The sequence below is a fragment of the Anolis carolinensis genome, unplaced genomic scaffold (genome assembly GCF_035594765.1).
Source record: "Anolis carolinensis isolate JA03-04 unplaced genomic scaffold, rAnoCar3.1.pri scaffold_7, whole genome shotgun sequence".
Taxonomy (NCBI): domain Eukaryota; kingdom Metazoa; phylum Chordata; class Lepidosauria; order Squamata; family Dactyloidae; genus Anolis; species Anolis carolinensis.
The window spans coordinates 7,943,187-7,965,256 of NW_026943818.1; the positions used below are offsets into that span (position 1 = coordinate 7,943,187).

Here is a 22,070-nt window from a genome sequence, read left to right on the forward strand (position 1 = left end):
GGGGGCGCTTCTCCACGGCCGGCTTATCGCGCGCCGATCCCGCTCCAGGATGCTCAGGATGCGCCCCGCCGCCATCTTTCCCCGCTCCTCCTCTTCTTCTTCCCCGCCTTCTCTGCAAACTCTTGTTTTTCCCGCGAATTATTTGCCTGTTGCTGCTTATGCAACGCGGCCCGCACGCCCCGCCCCCTCCCGCCCCTTAAAGGCGCCGCTGTCCGTCCGTCCTGGGAGAGAAGAGCCTCTCTGGGCAGGAGCAGTCCACCTGCACAGCAGAGCAGCCTCCGCCCCGGGGAAAGAAAGAAACAGGAGATTTCCCTCCTTCCTCCTCTTCCTTCAGCTCCTCTTCTTCCTTCCCTTCCTTCTCTTCCTTCACCTTTTCCTCCTTCGTTCTCTTCAGTCCTCTCCTTCCTTCTCCTTCATTCTCTTCCTTCTTCGTTTCCTTTCGTCCTTCTTTCTCTTCCCTCTTCTTCTTCTTTTCCCTCTTCTTCCTTCCTTCCTTCCTTCCTTCCTTCTTCTCATTTTTTTCTTTTCTATTCCTTCCTTGTCTCAATCATTCTCTCCTCCATTTCCTTCCTTCTCTTCCTTCTTCTTTCGTTCCCTTCTTTTCATCCTGTTCCTATTTTACATCTTCTTTCTCCCCCTTTCTTCCTTCTCTTCCTTCTCCTCCCTCTTTTCCATCTTCTTCCTTCTATTCTTTCTCCTTCAGTAGCCTTTCTTCCTTCATTCTCTTGCTTCTCTTCCTTTTCCTTCCCTTCATTCTCTTCCCTCTTCTCCTTCCTTTCTTCTTTCCTTCATTCTCTTCCTTCTCCTTCTTTTCCTTCCCTTTATTCTCTTCCCTTTTCTTCTTCCTTCCTTCCTTCTCTTCCTTCTTCTCATTCTTTTCCTTCCCTTCATTCTTTTACCTCTTCTCCTTTCTTCCTTTCTTCATTCTCTTCCTTCTCCTCCTTCTTTTCCTTCCCTTCATTCTCTCCCCTCTTCTTCCTTCCTTCCTTCTCCTCATTTTTTTCTTTTCTATTCCTTCTCCTCCTACTTTGTCTCCATCATTCTCTCCTCCTTTCTTCCTTCATTCTCTCCTCCTTTCTTCCTTCATTCTCTTCTCTCTTTTCTCCTTCATTCTCTTCCCTCTTCTTCTTTTCCCTCTTCTTCCTTCCTTCCTTCTCATTTTTTCTTTTCTATTCCTTTTCCTCCTACTTTGTCTCCATCATTCTCTCCTCCATTTCCTTCCTTCTCTTCCTTCTTCTTTCGTTCCCTTCTTCTCATCCTGTTCCTATTTTTCATCTTCATTCTCCCCTCTTCCTTCTCTTCCTTCTCCTCCCTCTTTTCCATCTTCTTCCTTCTCTTCTTTTTCCTTCATTATCCTTTCTTCCTTCCTTCTCCCCCTTTTCCTTCATTCTCTTCCCTCTTCTCCTTTCTTCTTTCCTTCTCTTCCTTCTTCTCATTCTTTTGCTTCCCTTCATTCTTTTACCTCTTCTCCTTTCTTTCTTCCTTCATTCTCTTCCTTCTCCTTCTTTTCCTTTTCCTTCTTTCTCCTTCATTATCCTTTCTTCCTTCCTTCTCTTCCTTCTCCTCCTTTTCCTTCCCTTCATTCTCTCCCCTCTTCTCCTTCCCTTCATTCTCTTCTCCTTCCTTCCTTTCTTCCTTCACTTTCTTCCTTCTCTTCCTTCTTTTCCTTCCCTTCATTCTCTCCCCTCTTCTCCTTTCTTCCTTCTCTTCCTTCTTCTCATTCTTTTCCTTCCCTTCATTCTTTTACCTCTTCTCCTTTCTTTCTTCCTTCCTTCCTTCTCTTCCTTCTCCTCCTCCTTTTCCTTCCGTTCATTCTCTTCCTTCTCCTCCTTCTTTTCCATCTTTTTCCTTCTCTTCCTTCTCCTTCATTATCCTTTTTTCCTTCATTCTCTTCCTTCTCCTCCTCCTTTTCCTTCTCTTCATTCTCTCCCCTCTTCTCCTTCCTTCCTTCCTTCCTTCCTTCATTCTCTTCCTTCTCCTCCTTCTTTTCCTTCCCTTCATTCTCTCCCCTCTTCTTTCCTTCCTTCTCTTCTTTTCCTCCTTTCCTGCTTGTTTCCACAATATCTGCTTTGAACTGGGTTATCTGAGTCTACACTGCCATATGTCCCAGTTCAAAGCAGATACTGTGGGATTGTATTCCGCTGAGGGAAGTATGGGGAGGATCTTCTCTGGCTAGGAGCAGTCTATCTGCAGGATGTGGGCTTGGGCCTCCATGGAGTGGATAGGAACAATTTATCTCCCAGATGCCCTTGATTCCAAGCCTTTCGAGCCTTAGCCAAGACTTCCCGAGTGGAGCCCAAGGGATCAGCGGAAAATCCCGAAATCAGGGTTTCCCATAAGGTCCGGGGTCATTTGCTATTTTCCAAATGCTCCTGCCAACCAAGCTTTGCTTTCTAGAATTCGTTGGATCAAACTATAATCCACTCTCGTTTTGCGTTTTGGCCTGTTTTAGTTTTTCCGAAACTTTCTTTGCAAGCAAGAACACACATACACACTAGGCATCACAACAAAAAAGTGCCCGAAACTTTCTCCTCTTTGCAAGCTTGCATTCAGCACATTGGCACATGAACAAAGACAAGTGTGAGTTTTCAAGGCCATGTTCCAGAAGCATCCTCTCCTGACGTTTCGCCCACATCTATGGCAGGCATCCCCAGAGGTTATGAGGTCTGTTGGAAACGAGGCAAGTGGGGTTTATATATCTGGAATAATGTCCAGGGTTGGGGAAAGAACTCTTGTCTGTTGGAGGCAAAACTAAAGAACCTCTCGAGTTCATAACTTAGGGACTGCTTATATAATAATAATAATAATAATAATAATAATAATAATAATAATAATAATAATAATAATAATAATGAAGAAGTGGGATTTATATATCTGCAGAATAATGTCCAGGGTGGGAGTAAGAAAGAACTCTTGTCTGTTGGAGGCAAGTGTGGATGTTGCCATTGGCCATTCATGCAACTGAAGCAGGAAGCAGCCAGGCTCTGAAGCTGCAAGGCTATTCAATGCTAATCAAGCTGGCCAGTTGCAACATTCACACTTGCCTCCAACAGACAAGCGTTCTTTCTCCCACCCTGGACATCATTCCACAGATCTATGAACCCCACTTGCTGAGTTTCTAACAGGCCTCACAACCTCTGAGGATGCCTGCCATAGATGTGGGCGAAACGTCAGGAGAGAATGCTTCTGGAACATGGCCAGACAGAAAACTCACAGCAACCCAATGATTCTGGCCATTCGACAATACAAAGACACTTTTGCCATGTATACTATCTTTTGTGGGGACACTCCAGATACACATATACATGCATATTTTCACTTTTATTATGTGTATAAATTATTATTTACACTGTGCAATATTATGATTGACATGATGCAATATTATGATCCACTTTGAGCATTATTATGATCCATTTTATGTAATATTATGATCCAATTTGGGCAATATCATGATCCATTTTATGTAATATTATGATCCAATTTGGGCAATATTATGATCCATTTTGGGCATTATTATGATCCATTTTATGCAATATTATGATCCATTGTGGGTAATATTATGATCCATTTTGGGCAATATTAAGATCCATTTTGGGCATTATTATGATCCATTTTGAGCATTATTATGATCCTTTTAATGCAATATTATGATACATTGTGGGCAATATTATGATCCATTTTGGGCAATATTATGATCCATTTTGGGCAATATTATGATCCATGTTGGGCAATATTATGATCCATTTTGGGCAATATTATGATCCATTTTGAGTATTATTATGATCTATTTTATGCAATATCATGATCCATTTTATGCAATGTTATGATCCATTTTATGCAATATTATGATCCATTTTATGCAATGTTATGATCCATTTTATGCAATATTATGATCCATTTTGAGTATTATTATGATCTATTTTATGCAATATCATGATCCATTTTATGCAATGTTATGATCCATTTTATGCAATGTTATGATCCATTTTATGCAATATTATGATCCATTTTGGGCAATAATATGATGCAAACATTTTCCCAACCCTCTGTCCACTTTTTTTATCCATATCCGCTGACTTCTGCTCCCATCGCTCCCAAGAGCGGTCCTTTTGCAAAGCCAACAGGCCTTGATGGCAGTTCAGGTGCTTGAGATGCTTCTGACGTTGTTTCAAACCCAAGAGCAACATTCACGGAGGGGCTTGTGTGACACACCGGAGGAAAAGGGTCCCCTCTTTGAGATAGGCGTACTTCGGCGACTGTAACTTGGCCAAAAGGATGAATTTGGGGAAGCCGGTGGCTTCGTTCATATCCGTCATGGGTCTCTGGAAGGAAGGTGATGCTGGATCCGGGTGGATGGTGCAGACATGGTTTTCGGTGTTGTTTTGACTCAGCAGCATGAACGTGACCTGGGAAAGACAAGCAGAAAGGCTCAGGCTTTGAATTTAAACAAGGCCTTGAAACAAGGATGCCCCCTTTCCCCTGCCCTATTTTCATTAGCCATTGAACATTTAGCAAACTTAGTAAGGAATTTCATTAAAGTAAGTTCATTAAAGGCTATAAGGTGGGTAAGGAAGACATTAAGATTAATTTATATGCTGATGATGTTATGATAATTTTAGGGGAGGTGGAGGAATCACTACAATCATTAGTCAAAACAGTTAAAGACTTTGTATGATATTGTTGATGTTTTTTGGTATATCCACTCCTAGGTATTCCATCTTCTTTTTCCCCAATTTTACTCCCATAATGTTTTGAACCTTCTTGAGCTCTTCCCATGTTAATTTTTTATGTAATATCTCTGATTTGCCTAAATTTATTGTGAGGCCTTGAAAGAACGGTGCTGGCCACGTGACCTTGGAGGTGTCTATGGACAACACAGGCTCTTCGGCTTAGAAACAGAGATGGGCACCAACCTCCTGAGTCGGACACGACTATACTTTACCTTTACATTTGAAAAACCCATCTGTTCAATGGTCTATGACTCCCGGCCCTTGCTGGTTAGGGGATTCTGGGAACTGTGGTTGGAAAACATTATTTTCCCCCAAGAGAGCAATGCTATGTAACAAAAATTAAAAATATATATATTCTGTTCCTGGCTTGAAAGTGTTATTTCCTGTTTAATTGTGCAGCCCTGACTTTGAAGTTTAGTTTCGACTTTTAGTTTCTGCTCCCGAAACTTCATTTTTGTGGCTGCCACAAACTTGGTTGAATTGGTTGAGACTCATTTATCAGATATTTTGAATAATAATTGGCAGCATTAATTATTATCATGTACGCTGGAACTCAATCGACAGACCCAGTTTTTTGAACTAAACATGCCTACCTGTATTTTATAATGTGTTTTATGAATACTGATGTAAGTTAATAATAATTTTTTAACTGATTTATATTGCACTGTATAATTTTTATATATGCGTTTTATTGTAAGCCGCCCTGAGTCCCCTGTTGCGTGAGAAGGGCGGGATATAAATATTGTAATAAATAAATAAATAAATAAATAAATAAATAAATAAATATTTATTGCAAAATATGCTATAGCAAGATGTCCCTCCCACAAAAAGCAAAGTTTTGGCAATTTTTTCCCCCAAGTTTTTATGATAGAATCAGTTAAGAAATGACATTTATAACCCAGGAACAAAAATCAGAGTGCAATTAACCAGCTTGAAAATCAGGACAGTAAATAAAGAACAACACTCAGAAAACAGGAAAAAAAAAATCAGGGCCAGGTAACACCTCCCGACAAAGGGAAGGAAGAAGCCAGGCTTTGAAGCTGCAAGGCCATTCAGTGCTAATCAAGGTGGACAATTGCAACATTCAAACAGAAAAGAGTTCTTTCTCCCACCCTGGACATCATTCCACAGGGATATAAACCCCACTTGCCTTTAAACCTCACAACCTCTGGGGATGCCTCCCATAGATGTGGGCGAAACGTCAGGAGAGAATGCTTCTGGAACAATGCCATATAGCCCGAAAAACACACAACAACCCAGTGATTCTGGCCACGAAAGCCTTCGACAAAGCCTTTTGGTTTCATTGTTTTCCTTTGGTCAGGTTTGGATAAGTAGGAGGTCATCGTATTTTTCCTTTTTCTTATTTTTTTCTAGCATTTTTTAAACTTTATGTTTCTTTTCTTGATGCACATTTTTGATGTAACCTTTGCAAATCCATGCGCTGCAAGGGCAGGTGCTTGTTGCATAAGCAAAGGCCGCCCGTTCCCACATTTCAGGGCCACCAGATGGGAAAACAAAGCCAGATGCGAGAGATTGGGGAAAAGCTCCCGGAGCAAAACAACGGTGAAACTCAAATCCATTTCGAGCCTTTTCCATTTGAAAAATTAAATAGAAAACTGTGACCCCCTTCAAGAAAATATATTATCTGAGAAATGAATATGGAAGACTAAGAGCTGGAAACGTATTGCACTGTATGCAACAAAACATTCGCAAATGTATGTTTATTTGAATGAATAAATATTTTTTAAAAAAATTGCCATCTTCATAAATACAGTAGAGTCTCACTTATCCAACACTCACTTATCCAACGTTCTGGATTATCCAACGCATTTTTGTAGTCAAAGTTTTCAATATATCGTGATATTTTGGTGCTAAATTCGTAAAGACAGTCATTACTACATAACATTACTGCGTATTGAACTACTTTTTCTGCCAAATTTGTTGTATAACATGATGTTTTGGTGCTTAATTTGTAAAATCATAACCTAATTTGATGATTAATAGGCTTTTCCTTAATCTCTCCTTATTATCCAACATATTCGCTTATCCAACGTTCTGCCGGCCCGTTTACGTTGGATAAGTGAGACTCTACTGTATGGGCAAAAAGGTTCCTTCATACAGTAGAGTCTCACTTATCCAACATGAACGGGCTGGCAGAATGTTGGTTAAGCGAATATGTTGGATAATAAGGAGAGATTAAGAAAAAGCCTATTAAACATCAAAATAAGATGATTTTACAAATTAAGCACCAAAACATCATGTTATACAACAAATTTGACAGAAAAAGCAGTTCAATTCACAGTAATGCTATGTTGTAATTACAGTGGAGTCTCACTTATCCAACATAAACGGGCCGGCAGAATGTTGGATAAGTGAATATGTTGGATAATAAGGAGAGATTAAGAAAAAGCCTATTAAACATCAAAATAAGATGATTTTACAAATTAAGCACCAAAACATCATGTTATACAACAAATTTGACAGAAAAAGCAGTTCAATTCACAGTAATGCTATGTTGTAATTACAGTAGAGTCTCACTTATCCAACATAAACGGGCCGGCAGAATGTTGGATAAGTGAATATGTTGGATACTAAGGAGAGATTAAGAAAAAGCCTATTAAACATCAAAATAAGTTATGATTTTACAAATTAAGCACCAAAACATCATGTTAGACAACAAATTTGACAGAAAAAGTAGTTCATTACACATTAATGCTATGTAGTAATTACTGTATTTACGAATTTAGCACCAAAATATCACGATGTATTGAAAACATTGACTACAAAAATGTGTTGGATAATCCAGAACGTTGGATAAACGAGTGTTGGATAAGTGAGATTCTACTGTATTTTGAAATTCTTAGCACAAAATAAGCATTGAGATGATCGATAGATAGATAGATAGATAGATAGATAGATAGATAGATAGATAGATAGATAGGATATATGTGTGCATTTATATATATATAGTATAGTTTAATATAATATGTATGTATGTTTATTTCAATGAATAAATATTTTTTTAATAGCCATCTTCATAAATAAGGGCAAAAGGGTCCCTTCATATTTTGAAGTTCTTGGCACAAAATAAGCATTGAGATGATAGATAGATAGATAGATAGATAGATAGAGAGAGAGAGAGAGAGAGAGAGAGAGAGAGAGAGAGAGAGAGAGAGAGAGAGAGAGAGAGAGATAGGATATATGTGTGCATTTATATATATAGTATAGTTTAATATAATATAAACAAACAATAATAATAATAATAATGTGTGCCTGTGATAGATATATCATATCATAGAATCCTAGAGTTGGAAGAGACCCCCAAAGGACACATCCAAGCGCTCCTGACAGATGGCCATACAGCCAAAGATGTGATAGATATGATTGAGATAGATAGATATGATATATGTGTGAATTTATGTGTATAGTATAGTTTCATACAATATAAACAAACAATCATAATAAAAATAATAGGTATATCATATCATAGAATCCTAGAGTTGGAAGAGACCCCCAAAGGCCATCCAGTCTGGCCCCCTTCTGCCGGGCTGGAAGGCACCATTCAAACCCTCCCAACAGATGGCCATACAGCCAAAGACGTGATAGATATGGTTGAGATAGATAGATATGATATATGTTTGAATTTATGTATGTAGTATAGTTTAATACAATATAAACAAACAATAATAATCATGCATGTGTGTGATAGATATATCATATCATAGAATTCTAGAGTTGGAAGAGACCTTCAAAGGCCATCCAGTCTGACCCCCTTCTACTGGGCTGGAAGGCACCATTCAAACCCACTCGACAGATGGCCATACAGCCAAAGATGTGATAGATATGGTTGAGAGGTCATCGGATCTGACACTGTTAGCTCCAGCTCCTGCCAACCTAGCAGTTCGAAAACATGCAAATGTGAGTAGATAAATAGGTACCGCTCCGGTGGGGAAGTAATGGCGCTCCATGCAGTCCACATGACCTTGGAGGTGTCTATGGACAACGCCGGCTTTTCAGCTTAGAAACGGGGATGAGCACCAACCCCCAGAGTCGGACACGACTATTTATTTATTTACAGTATTTATATTCCGCTCTTCTCAGGGCGGATCACAATGTACATATAAAATTTTTGAAATAACGAATATGGACAAATTAACATATCTATTATCAAACACCCAAGGCAAGCCAAGAAAACAAACAAATTGGGAACCAATCAAAAACTATTTTAAAAAAAAGAAAAATGCAAGATAATAATATGAAAATGGTTTAGAGAAGAATGATTGAATAATGGGCCACCCCAGAACATGTAAATAAGGAGAAAATAAGCAATTAGGTAGACAAGGGCACAATGGATATAAAAAGATCAATTTTCAAAGCACCGCACAATAGAAGGAAGTCAATTTTAATGTAATTGTATCGTTGATGTTATGGTTGAGCCTTCGGGATCCGGTAATGAAAGAAGGGGTCGTAAGACTCCTCGAGAGTCAGACACTCTCGAGGAGCGTGAAAGGAAACGGCTCCGGGATTTGTTTGCAGAGCCGACAGATGAGGACTCATTTGAGGGTTTTTCTCAGGGTTTGGAGGAAGAGATGGCCAGCTCGGAGGAGGATGATATGGAATGGACTCGTGTGAGGGAGGATTTGGGTGTTGGGGAAACAGGCAATGAAAGCATGGGAGGTGATTGGCGGGTTGCAGGATCAGACCCATGGACTGGCTGGAGGGATGGAGCGGGATCCACAGCTGGGGATGCTGTGGGGCGTAGTCGAAGGTGCTTAAGCTCTGATGAGGATGAGGATGTTGGGGCGTCTGGAATTGGGATGGCAGCTGACAGCGATGATGAGCTTGAACTGGGATAAAATGGGGTTTGGGACCAATGTCTAATTGCGTTGGGCAAGGTAATCTGGACGGACGCTTGGGCTCTTGCTGGGGAATTTCCTGAAGACGGGTGTGATTCATTACTGGATACGTAAGTTTACCAAGGACACTGGGCATTGACGGCGGGAGGAACTGTGCGGGGTTTTTCTCTGTGCAACTTGTGTTTAATCTTGATAGCTTGGACCTCCGTCGTCTTTTTGACGGGCAATATCTACTTTCACTGGATTGACGCTGGACTGACTGACTACGATTCCGGATTAACCCTTCTGCTGGCTATCGGTGTGACCTTTGGATTCCTTGACGACTACGCTTGGCTTTTGATCTTCTGGACCGGATTGGGACCCTGCTGACTGCCATTACCCTAAACCTGAATCTTGACTACAGCCACGCTCTCGTTCGCTGCAGGAAGGAGTAAACAAGCCTGGTTTACTCCCCTGCTGTTCCTGAGTAGCAGAGAGGAATCTGCCGCCAGTCTTTTGTTTACATTCCAACTCCTGTTGATTCTCTTTTGTTTGCATTGTTTGCCAAGCTGAAGTAAGCTCTTCGATTTAATCCGGATTATACTCCTGTTTAACCCGGTTTTTCCCTTTGAACTGTTTAAGCTCAAACTGAGCTGCTTTTTGGTTATTTAGCACACTGAAGTCAAGTGTTTGCCCTGTTCTTTGTTCCTTACGGGCGTTTTTAGTTCTGTAACCTCAATAAACTGAGTTTTGTTTTACTTGCTGGCGTTCTGTCTATGACAGTTGGTGCATAGATGTTGTGTCTGTTGGGATGATGCAACCTATGTTTTTTGTTTGTTATGTTTTCTGCACATTGGTATGTCTGTAAGTCCTTCACTTATGTTACATGTTTGATTGTTTGTTTGTTTTTTCTTTTTTCTTTTTAATAATAAACTTCAATTAAAAAAACAATGTACATATACATGGCAAACATTCAATGCCATTATTAGACATACAACACACGTACAGACAGTAGAGGTAATTCAACATTTTCCAACTTCTGGCTTCAGGAGGTTATGCTCGATTCCGGCCACCGGGGGAGCTGTCGCTAGTATTTCCTCCTTGCTCTTTGCTTGCCGGCAGTTTTACGGTGTTGTAAATTAAATTAACTTCCCGTGATTTTCTCTACTCACAGTTGCAGTGGTTTTTGGACTGCTTAGGTGGACAGTAAGCTAGGCTATTAAACAGACAGGTGCTCAATCCGACACAGGCTTCGAATTTCGGTCAACAGCAAACTATTGCTGCTGGGTATTAACCAGCTGTGCCACATGTCAGGGAAAAATACACATACACACATATACACCAGGCAATAAAGAGCCCTGTCTCCGTACCTCGTGTGCAAAAGGCCACTGGAGCAAGGCGTCATATTCCCCTCGGAGCAGCACAAGGAAGAGGGAGGCGTGGGAGCCCTTGCTTCTCCCGTCACCGTTCAGGTAAATCCTCATGCAGAGCTTGTGACCGTAGCGGGATGTGTAGAACGCTGGGGGCAAAGAGGAGAGCCATTAGGGATGGAAGAAACCTGAAACAACAGCCATAAAGTGGGATTATTCTAGCTCTAGACTCTGCAGTCACTATGCAAGGGTTCATGTGACAAAGCCATGGGTTGTTGTGTGTTTTCCAGGCTGTCTGGCCATGTTCCAAGAAGTATTCTGATGTTTCGCCCACATCTATGGCAGGCATCCTCAGAAGTTGTGAGGCATATTGGAAAAACTCACAACCTCACAACCTCTGGGGATGCCTCCCATAGATGTGGGTGAAACGTCAGGAGATAATGCTTCTGGCACATGACCATACAGCATGGAAAGCACACAACAACCCTGTGATTCCGGCCATGAAAGCCTTCGACAACACAACAACAACAACAACAATAATAATAACCTCACAACTTCTGGGGATGCCTGCCATAGATGTGGGCGAAACGTCAGGAGAGAATGCTTCTGGAACATAGCCATGCAGCACAGAAAGACATACAACAACCCTCTTCAATAAAGTGTTTCCACGGAACTGCCTGTGTGAGCCTGCATTGAGTCCTATAGCTTTCAAGAGCTGACACTGTATGTAGACGATATGGTACTTTTCTCTCTAACATGCACTGGTTTGCAATGGTTATTAAATGCTCTGGGTAGTTATTGCAGAACTGAAAATAAGTCCAGACTCCTAGTGTTTACTAGGAAACAGTGTATACATGAGTGGCAAATAAATGAGCATCCAATTGAGCAGGTAAAATCTTACAAATATTTGGGTGTGATTTTTCAAGCCACAGGCTCCCGGAAACCTCAATCTACTAATGTTATTGCAAGTGCTCAGACAAGTATCAAGTCATTTGCATCCTTCATGTTAAATAAGGACAACATGTTCCATCAGCTATACATGTGATGTCTCAGGGACCCTCGAGTCATGACCCCGCAGCCATTATGGATCAGACTGAAGAGGATATGGGGTTTGTGCCAACTCAGCAAGATTCTGCTCCCTTCCAGATGTTCCCTGTTGACAGTTTGAGCCCAAAGGTAATTACAAAAGCCCTTGAAACAGAGCCTGGTTCCCCGGAAAGTGTTCCTTTTGATAGGAGATTGTTTCTGAAAACATTCCGCTCTGAGAAAGAGAATCTGAGATGAAGCGCGAGATTAGCAGAGAGAGAGGATGCTAATTAAACCAGTTTCCTTGAGAGTTTCCAGGGAGGGTTGCATCTGGTAAGTTGTTGTCTTCAGTCCGTTTCCCTTCGGAAAAAGTATTCAGGCATCTGGTTTGAGGGGAGATTTGAAGTCCCATAAAAGTTCTGCCCGCAGGCTAGCCAGCGTGGTGTCAACGTGTCAGTTGGAAAGTTAACATCGACTCTAGTTCCTGCGGCGCGCTACTCTTGAGTAGACCGCGCATTGCATCTCGTCTCCCTGTCAAGTCTGGACTGCAAATCAGTTCCACCACGACCAACTTTGCCTTGCCTTGGTATCCGAGCCTTGGACATTGAACTTGGAACTCCTTGAAAGACCTTGCTTTATTCCCCACTCAAACTGCTTGGAAGTTTGAGTGTGTTTCGGTTATTGGATTTAAAACTTTGAACTCTAATACTGGACATCTAACTTTATATTATTGGACTATATTTGACCTTTCCTAAAAGGACTATTGCTGGACTATATACTCTGCTTATTTTTGTTTGACTCTTTTATTGCTTTAATAAAGATATTAGATTGTTTATTGGCCTCCGTGTCTGGTTTCCAGTGCTCGCGCAGCCTAGAGGCATCACAATACAATCCTTCAATGCTCTAGGACAGAGCCACAGGATGCTTACCGGGAGACTGGAAGCTGCGCATCTTCCCACAGACGGCTTCGTAGCACTTGCGGTGGACATCGGTAATCCTCCATAGAAAGCTCCCATCGTAGGAAATCTCCTCCGAAGAGTGGAGCCTCTCCTCCAGCTTGCAAAGAGCTGCATCTTTCTGGACAAGGCATCGCTGCAGATCGGCCATCTTGGAAGGAAGAGAAGGTCAATGAATTGAGCTTGATTTTTGGGAGTTGTAGTTCACCTGCATCCAGGGAAACTATGACCCCCACCAACAATGGACTTGGACCATCACACTTGGCACAGAGAACCCCCATGACTACATAAACATACTGGAGAGCATTTGGGGGAACCGACCTTGATTTTCGGGAGTTGTAGTTCACCCTGCATCCAGAGGGCACTGAACACAGCCGGCGACGGATCTGGACCATGCTTAGCACACAGGACCAACTTGGCCTACGCTCAATACTGGCAGGGTTTGGAGAGGATTGGCCTATGATTCCGGGAATTATAGTTCACTCACATCCTTAAGCATGTGAGTGAACTACATAACTCAAATGCATAACTCAAAATAAAACAAAAGCAAACAAACAATGCCTCTTGCAAATGACCTGGGCATTACTGGGTACCCAAGCTAGTATGTAAAGTAAAGGTAAAGGTTTTCCCATGACATTAAGTCTAGTCGTGTATGACTCTGGGGGTTGATGCTGATCTCAATTTCTAAGCCAAAGAGCCAGCGTTGTCCGTAGACGCCTCCTAGGTCAAGTGGCCAGCACCACTGCATGGAATGCCGTGAACCTCCTGCTGGAACGATACCTATTGACCTAGTCACATTTGCATGTTTTTGAACTGCTAAGTTAGCAGAAGCTTGAGCTAACAACAGGAGCTCACCCTGCTCTCTGGATTTGAACCGCCAATCTTTCGGTCAGTAAGTTCAGCAGCTCAGAGGTTTAACCTGCTGTGCCACCAGGGACTCCACATAGGCATAGTCAGGAACATAATTTTTTTAACTTCCTCCATGTTTGCAAGTCTCACTTAGTTCACTTTTGACCAGCCCATTCTTATGTTTTTATTGCTGTGTTTTAACTTTGTCTTCTTAATGGTTGTGATTTTATCGTAAGTCTTTAATTTTCATTTGCATGTTTTTGGTGTTTGAGGTTATTGTATGTTTGTTTTGTATTTGTAAGCCGCCCCGAGTCCATGCAGGGAGATGGAGGTGGAGTATTAGAATAAAATTATATTATTATTATTATTATTATTATTATTATTATTGTAAAACATCCGAGATAAGACCCTGAAATCCAGGTGCGTTAGTCATGATGTCATGGGAGCCTGGACGGGGCCTCAAGCATCTCAGAAGAGATAATGTTGCTAAATGAGAATCAGTCTCTTCTGGTTTCTGAATTGTTAAGATTCTGGTTTTATGTTGCACATAGGCATAGGCATTACCTTCAACTCCAAGCCACGGATCATGTCCTGGTCGAGGCCTCTCTGTCCCCGGACAGCTGCGCTCTTCTGCCTGGAAACAGCCATCTCTTTACTCAGCACAGACGCAATGCCTTCGAAGACGCGGAGCTTGCTCTCCAACAAAGAGACTCCCTGGTCTGGCTCTCCAAGGCCTAACCAAGGCGTCTTCTTCTTCTCCGGATGCAGCGGCATCGTGTTGAAGCAGAGACCGGTCCAAACATCGGAGCCTGTGAACCAAGCCTCTCTGGTTGGGAACAGCCCTGCCTTCAGCTCTTTCACATATTGGAGCAACAGCTGCAAATGGGCCCCCGTGGCGTCAGCTTCATGGGCTTTTCTCTCCTCCGCAGGGCCCTGTAAGGAAGACAGGTTGGATTGCATGACTTCAAAAATCATGGCATCCTTTTGCATACATCCTTTGTTATTGTGTTGGCGAAAATCCATGCAGTTACCCTGTTTCTCCTAAAATAAGACATCCCCAGAAAATAAGACCTAGTAGAGGTTTTGCTGAATTGCTAAATATAAGGCCTTCCCCAAAAGTAAGACCTAGCAAAGTTTTTGTTTGGAAGCATGCCCACCAAACAGAACACCAGAACATGCAGGATCAGTAAATGTACATACCATGAAGTGTTGTACATGGAAATATTGGTAATAACAAGAAATTCTTGATAGGATTCACAGTTTGTCTGGTTATGCTGGTTTATGATGACAACTACTGTACAGTATATAATAAATGTTAAAAAAATTTTTTGTTCAACAATGAATATGAATTCTTCTTCATGGAAAAATAAGACATCCTCTGAAAATAAGACCTAGAGCATCTTTGGGAGCAAAAATTAATATAAGACACTGTCTTATTTTCGGGGAAACACGGTATGTATTTGAACTATCCTGATACTTTAATAGATGACTGGACTATAGTTGCAAGACAGCAGTGAAGAGGTCTTGCTCAATATACATATTACAGTATTTGAACTATCCTGATACTTTAGAATCATAGAATCATAGAATCATAGAATAGTAGAGTTGAAAGAGACCTCATGGGCCATCCAGTCCAACCCCCTGCTAAGAAGCAGGAAATCGCATTCAAAGCACCCCTGACAGATGGCCATCCAGCCTCTGCTTCAAAGGAGCCTCCACCACAGTCCGGGGGAGAGAGTTCCACTGCCGAACAGCCTTTCTCACAGTGAGGAAGTTCTTCCTGATGTTCAGGTGGAATCTCCTTTCCTGTAGTTTGAAGCCATTGTTCCATTGTGTCCTAGTCTGCAGGGCAGCAGAAAACAAGCTCCCTCCCTCCGCCCTAGGACTTCCCTTCACGTATTTGTACATGGCTCTCATGTCTCCTCTCAGCCTTCTCTTCTGCAGGCTAAACATGCCCAGCTCTTTAAGCCGCTCCTCATAGGGCTTGTTCTCCAGACCCTTCATCATTTTAGTCGCCCTCCTCTGGACGCTTTCCAGCTTGTCAACATCTCCTAGAATTGGACCCAGTGTGATTCCAGGTGTGGTCTGACCAAGGCAGAATGGAGGGGAGCAGGACTTCCCTGGATCTAGACGTTATTCCCCTATTGATGAGGCCAGAATCCCGTTGGCTTTTTTAGCTGCCGCATCACATTGTTGGCTCATGTTCACCTTCCTCTCCACGAGGACTCCAAGGTCTTTTTCGCACACACTGCTGTCAAGCCAGGCATCGTCCCCCATTCTGTATCTTTGATTTCCATTTTTTCTGCCGAAGTGAAGTCTCTTGCATTTGTCCCTGTTGAACTTCATTTTGTTAGTTTCGGCCCATCTCTCTAGTCTGTCAAGATCGTTTTGAATTCTGCTCCTGTCTTCTGGAGTGTTGGCTCTCCCTCCCAGTTTGGTCTCGTCTGCAAACTTGATGATCGTGCCTTCTAACCCTTCGTCTAAGTCGTTAATAAAGATCCTGAACAGAACCGGGCCCAGGACGGAGCCCTGCTGATGGCACTCCACTTGTCACTTCTTTCCATGATGAAGACGACGCATTGGTGAGAATCACCCTTTGGGTTCGTTCGCTTAGCCAATTACAGATCCACCTCACCGTAGTTTTGTCTAGCCCACATTTTACTAGTTTGTTTGCCAGAAGGTCGTGGGGGACTTTGTCGAAGGCCTTACTGAAATCCAGGTACGCTACATCCACGGCATTCCCTGTATCGACCCAACTCGTAACTCTGTCAAAAAAAGAGATCAGATGAGTCTGGCATGACTTGTTTTTGGTAAATCCGTGTTGACTATTAGCAATGACCGCATTTGTTTCTAAGTGTTCGCAGACCACTTCCTTAATGATCTTTTCCAGAATCTTGCCTGGTATTGATGTGAGGCTGACCGGACGGTAATTGTTTGGGTCGTTCTTTTTTCCCTTCTTGAAGATAAATAGGGACCACATTCGCCCTCCTCCAATCTGCTGGGACTTCTCCCGTTCTCCAAGAACTCTCGAAGATAATTGCCAGTGGTTCTGAAATAACTTCCGCTAGTTCCTTCAGTACTCTTGGGTGTAGCTGATCTGGCCCTGGGGACTTGGATTCGTTTAGAGCGGCCAGGTGTTCCTGGACAACTTGTCTCCCTATTTGGGGTTGGATTTCCCCAAATCCTTCGTCCATTCCATGTTGCTGAGGCTGAAGATAGCTTTCTGTTTGTGAGAAGACCGAGGCAAAGAAGGCATTAAGCAGTTCTTCCTTTTCCCTTTACTGGACTGTAGTTGCAAGATAGCAGTGAAGAGGTCTTGCTCAATAGACAGTAGAGTCTCGCTTATCCAACCTTCACTTATCCAACTTTCTGTATTATCCAACACAGTTTGCCATTTACTAGTCAAAGTTTTTGTAGTCAGATTTTCAATACATTGCAAAGTTTTGGTGCTAAATTCGTGAATAGAGTAATTATTACATAAAGTTATCATGTACTGAACTGCTTTTTCTGTTGTCAAACATGATATTTTGGTGCTTCATTTGTAAAATCATAACGTAATTTAATGTTTAATGGGCTTTTCCTTAATCCCTCCTTATTATCCAACATTTTCGCTTATCCAACTTTCTGCCAGCCCATTTATGTTGGATAAGTGAGACTCTACTGTACATATTATATTATTTAGATCATTCATGGGTGAATTTCAGCCCTCCAAGTGTTTTTGGACTTCAACTCCTCGGAGGGCTGAAGTTTGCCTGTGCCTGATATATTATTATTTTTATTATTATTATTTTTATTATTATTATTATTATTATTATTATTATTATTATTATTATTATTGTATGACACAGCAAACAAGATAGACATACTGGATTTCGTTTCACAAAATCACAAGTCGAACACTTCTCAAGTGTCTAGGACTGTGTGATGCATTTTCGGATGATGCTGCAGATCCCATTATTATTATTATTAGTAGTAGTAGTAGTATCACGGTTTTTGTTCCTGGGTTAAAATCAATAATACATAACTAATAATAATAATACAATATAATAAAAATAATAATGTCACACCACTGTTGTTTCTGGATTATATCAATAATAATACTACATAGAGACAAGAAAGAGAGAAAATAGGTAGATAGCTAACAAGATGAAGGAGATGATTGATTGATTGATTGATTGATAATAGACAAGATGAGAGAGAGGGTAGATAGATAGGCAGAGAGACAGATAAAAGACAAAAGGAATTATAGAGAGATAGAGAGCTGACAAGATGAGAAAGAGAGGTGATAGGCAGATAAATAGATGACAAGATGACAGAGATGATAGATATTATTATTATTAATAATATTTTATAACACTGTGTAACATGAGGATGGAGAGATGATAAATAGATAGACAAGATGAGAGACACAGACAGAGAGACAGAAAAAAGACAAAAGAGATGATGGATGGATGGACTGACAGATGGATAGACAGACAGATACATGGATGGATAGACAGACAGACAGACAGACGGATGGATGGATGAACCAACGGATGGGTGGATGGATGGATGGATAGACAGACGGACGGACGGACGGACCGATGGAGGGATGGATAGGTGGATAGATGGATGGATGGATGGACAGCCAGCAGACAGTTACATGGATGGATAGACAGACAGATAGACATATGGACGGACGGACGAATGGATAGACAGACAGATGGATGGATGGACCTACGGATGGATGGATGGATGGATGGATGGATGGATGGACAGATGGATTGATGGATGGATGGATGGGCGGACGGATGGATGAATAGACAGACAGATGGATGGATTGATGGATGGATGGACCGACGGATGGATGGACGGGCGGACAGACGGACGGATGGATAGACAGACAGATGGATGGATTGATGGATGGATGGACCGACGGATGGATGGATGGATGGGCAGACAGATAGAAGGATAGATACATGGATGGATAGACAGACAGACAGACAGATGGATAGATGGACAAATGGATGGACTGACGGAGGGATGGGCAGACAGACAGATAGATACATGGATGGATAGACAGACAGAGAGACAGACAGACGGATGGATGGACCAACAGATGGATGGATGGATGGATGGACAAATGGATGGACTGACGGAGGGATGGGCAGACAGATAGACAGATAGATACATGGATGGATAGACAGACAGACAGACAGACAGACGGATGGATGGACCAACGGATGGATGGATGGATGGACTGATGGCTGGCTGGATGGACCAACGGATAGATGGACGGGTGGACGGACAGATGAATAGACAGACAGATGGATGGATTGATGGATGGATGGACCGACGGATGGATAGATGGGCGGACGGACGGACGGATAGATGGGCAGACGGACGGATGGATAGACAGACAGATGGATGGATTGATGGATGGATGGATGGACGGACGGATGGATAGATGGGCGGACCGACGGATGGATAGACAGACAGATGGATGGATTGATGGATGGATGGACCGACGGATGGATAGATGGGCGGACGGACGGATGGATAGATGGGCGGACCGACGGATGGATAGACAGACAGATGGATGGATTGATGGATGGACCGACGGATGGATAGATGGGCGGACGGACGGATGGATAGACAGACAGATGGATGGATTGATGGATGGATGGATGGACCGACGGATGGATAGATGGGCAGACGGACGGATGGATAGACAGACAGATGGATGGATTGATGGATGGATGGATGGACCGACGGATGGATAGATGGGCGGACGGACGGATGGATAGATGGGCAGACCGACGGATGGATAGACAGACAGATGGATGGATTGATGGATGGATGGACTGACGGATGGATAGATGGGCGGACGGACGGATGGATAGATGGGCGGACCGACGGATGGATAGACAGACAGATGGATGGATTGATGGATGGATGGACTGACGGATGGATAGATGGGCGGACCGATGGATGGATAGATGGGCGGGCGGACGGATGAATAGATAGACAGATGGATGGATTGATGGATGGATGGACTGACGGATGGATAGATGGGCGGACCGATGGATGGATAGATGGGCGGACCGACGGATGGATAGACAGACAGATGGATGGATTGATGGATGGATGGACTGACAGATGGATAGATGGGCGGACGGACGGATGGATAGATGGGCGGGCGGACGGATGAATAGACAGACAGATGGATGGATTGATGGATGGATGGACCGACGGATGGATAGATGGGCGGACGGACGGATGGATAGATGGGCGGACCGACGGATGGATAGACAGACAGATGGATGGATTGATGGATGGACCGACGGATGGATAGATGGGCGGACGGACGGATGGATAGACAGACAGATGGATGGATTGATGGATGGATGGATGGACCGACGGATGGATAGATGGGCAGACGGACGGATGGATAGACAGACAGATGGATGGATTGATGGATGGATGGATGGACCGACGGATGGATAGATGGGCGGACGGACGGATGGATAGATGGGCAGACCGACGGATGGATAGACAGACAGATGGATGGATTGATGGATGGATGGACTGACGGATGGATAGATGGGCGGACGGACGGATGGATAGATGGGCGGACCGACGGATGGATAGACAGACAGATGGATGGATTGATGGATGGATGGACCGACGGATGGATAGATGGGCAGACGGACGGATGGATAGACAGACAGATGGATGGATTGATGGATGGATGGATGGACCGACGGATGGATAGATGGGCGGACGGACGGATGGCTAGATGGGCGGACCGACGGATAGATAGACAGACAGATGGATGGATTGATGGATGGATGGACCGACGGATGGATGGATGGGCAGACGGACGGATGGATAGATGGGCGGACCGACGGATAGATAGACAGACAGATGGATGGATTGATGGATGGATGGACCGACGGATGGATGGATGGGCAGACGGACGGATGGATAGATGGGTGGGCGGACGGATGAATAGACAGACAGATGGATGGGTTAGACGAAGGGTTAGAAGGCACGATCATCAAGTTTGCAGACGACACAAAACTGGGAGGGATAGCTAACACTCCAGAAGACAGGAGCAGAATTCAAAACGATCTTGACAGACTAGAGAGATGGGCCGAAACTCACAAAATGAAGTTCAACAGGGACAAATGCAAGATGCTTCACTTCGGCAGAAAAAAATGGAAATCAAAGATACAGAATGGGGGACGCCTGGCTTGATAGCAGTATGTGTGAAAAAGACCTTGGAGTCCTCGTGAGCAACAAGTTAAACATGAGCCAACAATGTGATGCGGCTGCTAAAAAAGCCAATGGGATTCTGGCCTGCATCAATAGGGGAATAGCGTCTAGATCCAGGGAAGTTATGCTCCCCCTTATTCTATTCTGCCTTGGTCAGACCACACCTGGAATACTGTGTCCAATTTTGGGCACCACAGTTGAAGGGAGATGTTGACAAGCTGGAAAGCGTCCAGAGGAGGGCGACTAAAATGATTAAGGGTCTGGAGAACAAGCCCTATGAGGAGCGGCTTAAAGAGCTGGGCATGTTTAGCCTGCAGAAGAGAAGGCTGAGAGGAGACATGATAGCCATGTACAAATATGTGAAGGGAAGTCCTAGGGAGGAGGGAGCAAGCTTGTTTTCTGCTGCCCTGCAGACTAGGACGCAAGGGAACAAGGGCTTCAAACTACAGGAAAGGAGATTCCACCTGAACATCAGGAAGAACTTCCTCACTGTGAGGGCTGTTCGACAGTGGAACTCTCTCCCCAGGGCCGTGGTGGAGGCTCCTTCCTTGGAGGCTTTTAAGCAGAGGCTGGATGGCCATCTGTCGGGGGTGCTTTGAATGCGATTTCCTGCTTCTTAGCAGGGGGTTGGACTAGATGGCCCATGTGGACTCTTCCAACTCTACTATTCTATGATTCTATGATTCTATGATTCTATGATGGATGGATGGACCAACGGATGGATGGATGGATGGATGGATGGACAAATGGATGGACTGACGGAGGGATGGATAGATGGATGGATAGACAGACAGATGATAGATAGATAGATGTTCTTCTGAGGTTGTATCTCCCCTTCCCATGACAGATGCAAATGTTGGTCTTACCATAAAGAAGCATCCGATGCTGGCAAACGGGCACCCTTCCTCTCTCGCGGGCATGACGCCCAGATCCTGTTGGAGGGTGACCAGCAAAAGCAGATAATGAAATACGTATCTGCACACACACACACACAAAATAGATAAATATGAGCGAATGCAACACAATACAATGTAGGCACAATAAGGG

The 22,070-nt window shown here is 43.3% G+C and overlaps 1 protein-coding gene and 1 long non-coding RNA gene across 3 annotated transcripts in view; one reads left to right on the plus strand and one right to left on the minus strand.

Annotated features, from left to right (window-relative positions):
• Positions 1 to 3,302: 3,302 nt before the first annotated feature.
• The window catches only part of traf1 (TNF receptor associated factor 1), a 28,106-nt gene continuing 9,338 nt past the window's right edge, over positions 3,303 to 22,070 (minus strand). The window contains exons 5-9 of one of the 2 annotated variants that reach the window (XM_062958992.1): positions 21,890 to 21,955; positions 14,331 to 14,699; positions 12,891 to 13,068; positions 10,936 to 11,084; positions 3,303 to 4,406 (exon numbers count right to left, since the gene is read on the minus strand). In XM_062958992.1, coding sequence (XP_062815062.1) covers positions 4,188 to 4,406; positions 10,936 to 11,084; positions 12,891 to 13,068; positions 14,331 to 14,699; positions 21,890 to 21,955 — 981 coding nt within the window. In that variant the 3' untranslated portion in view covers positions 3,303 to 4,187. The remainder of the gene's footprint in view (positions 4,407 to 10,935; positions 11,085 to 12,890; positions 13,069 to 14,330; positions 14,700 to 21,889; positions 21,956 to 22,070) is intronic. The other variant, XM_062958994.1, reaches the window with a different exon arrangement.
• Positions 6,915 to 10,323, plus strand: LOC134292986 (uncharacterized). Its single transcript, XR_010000059.1, has 2 exons — positions 6,915 to 9,696; positions 9,783 to 10,323. It is a non-coding gene; the product is annotated as an uncharacterized LOC134292986 (long non-coding RNA).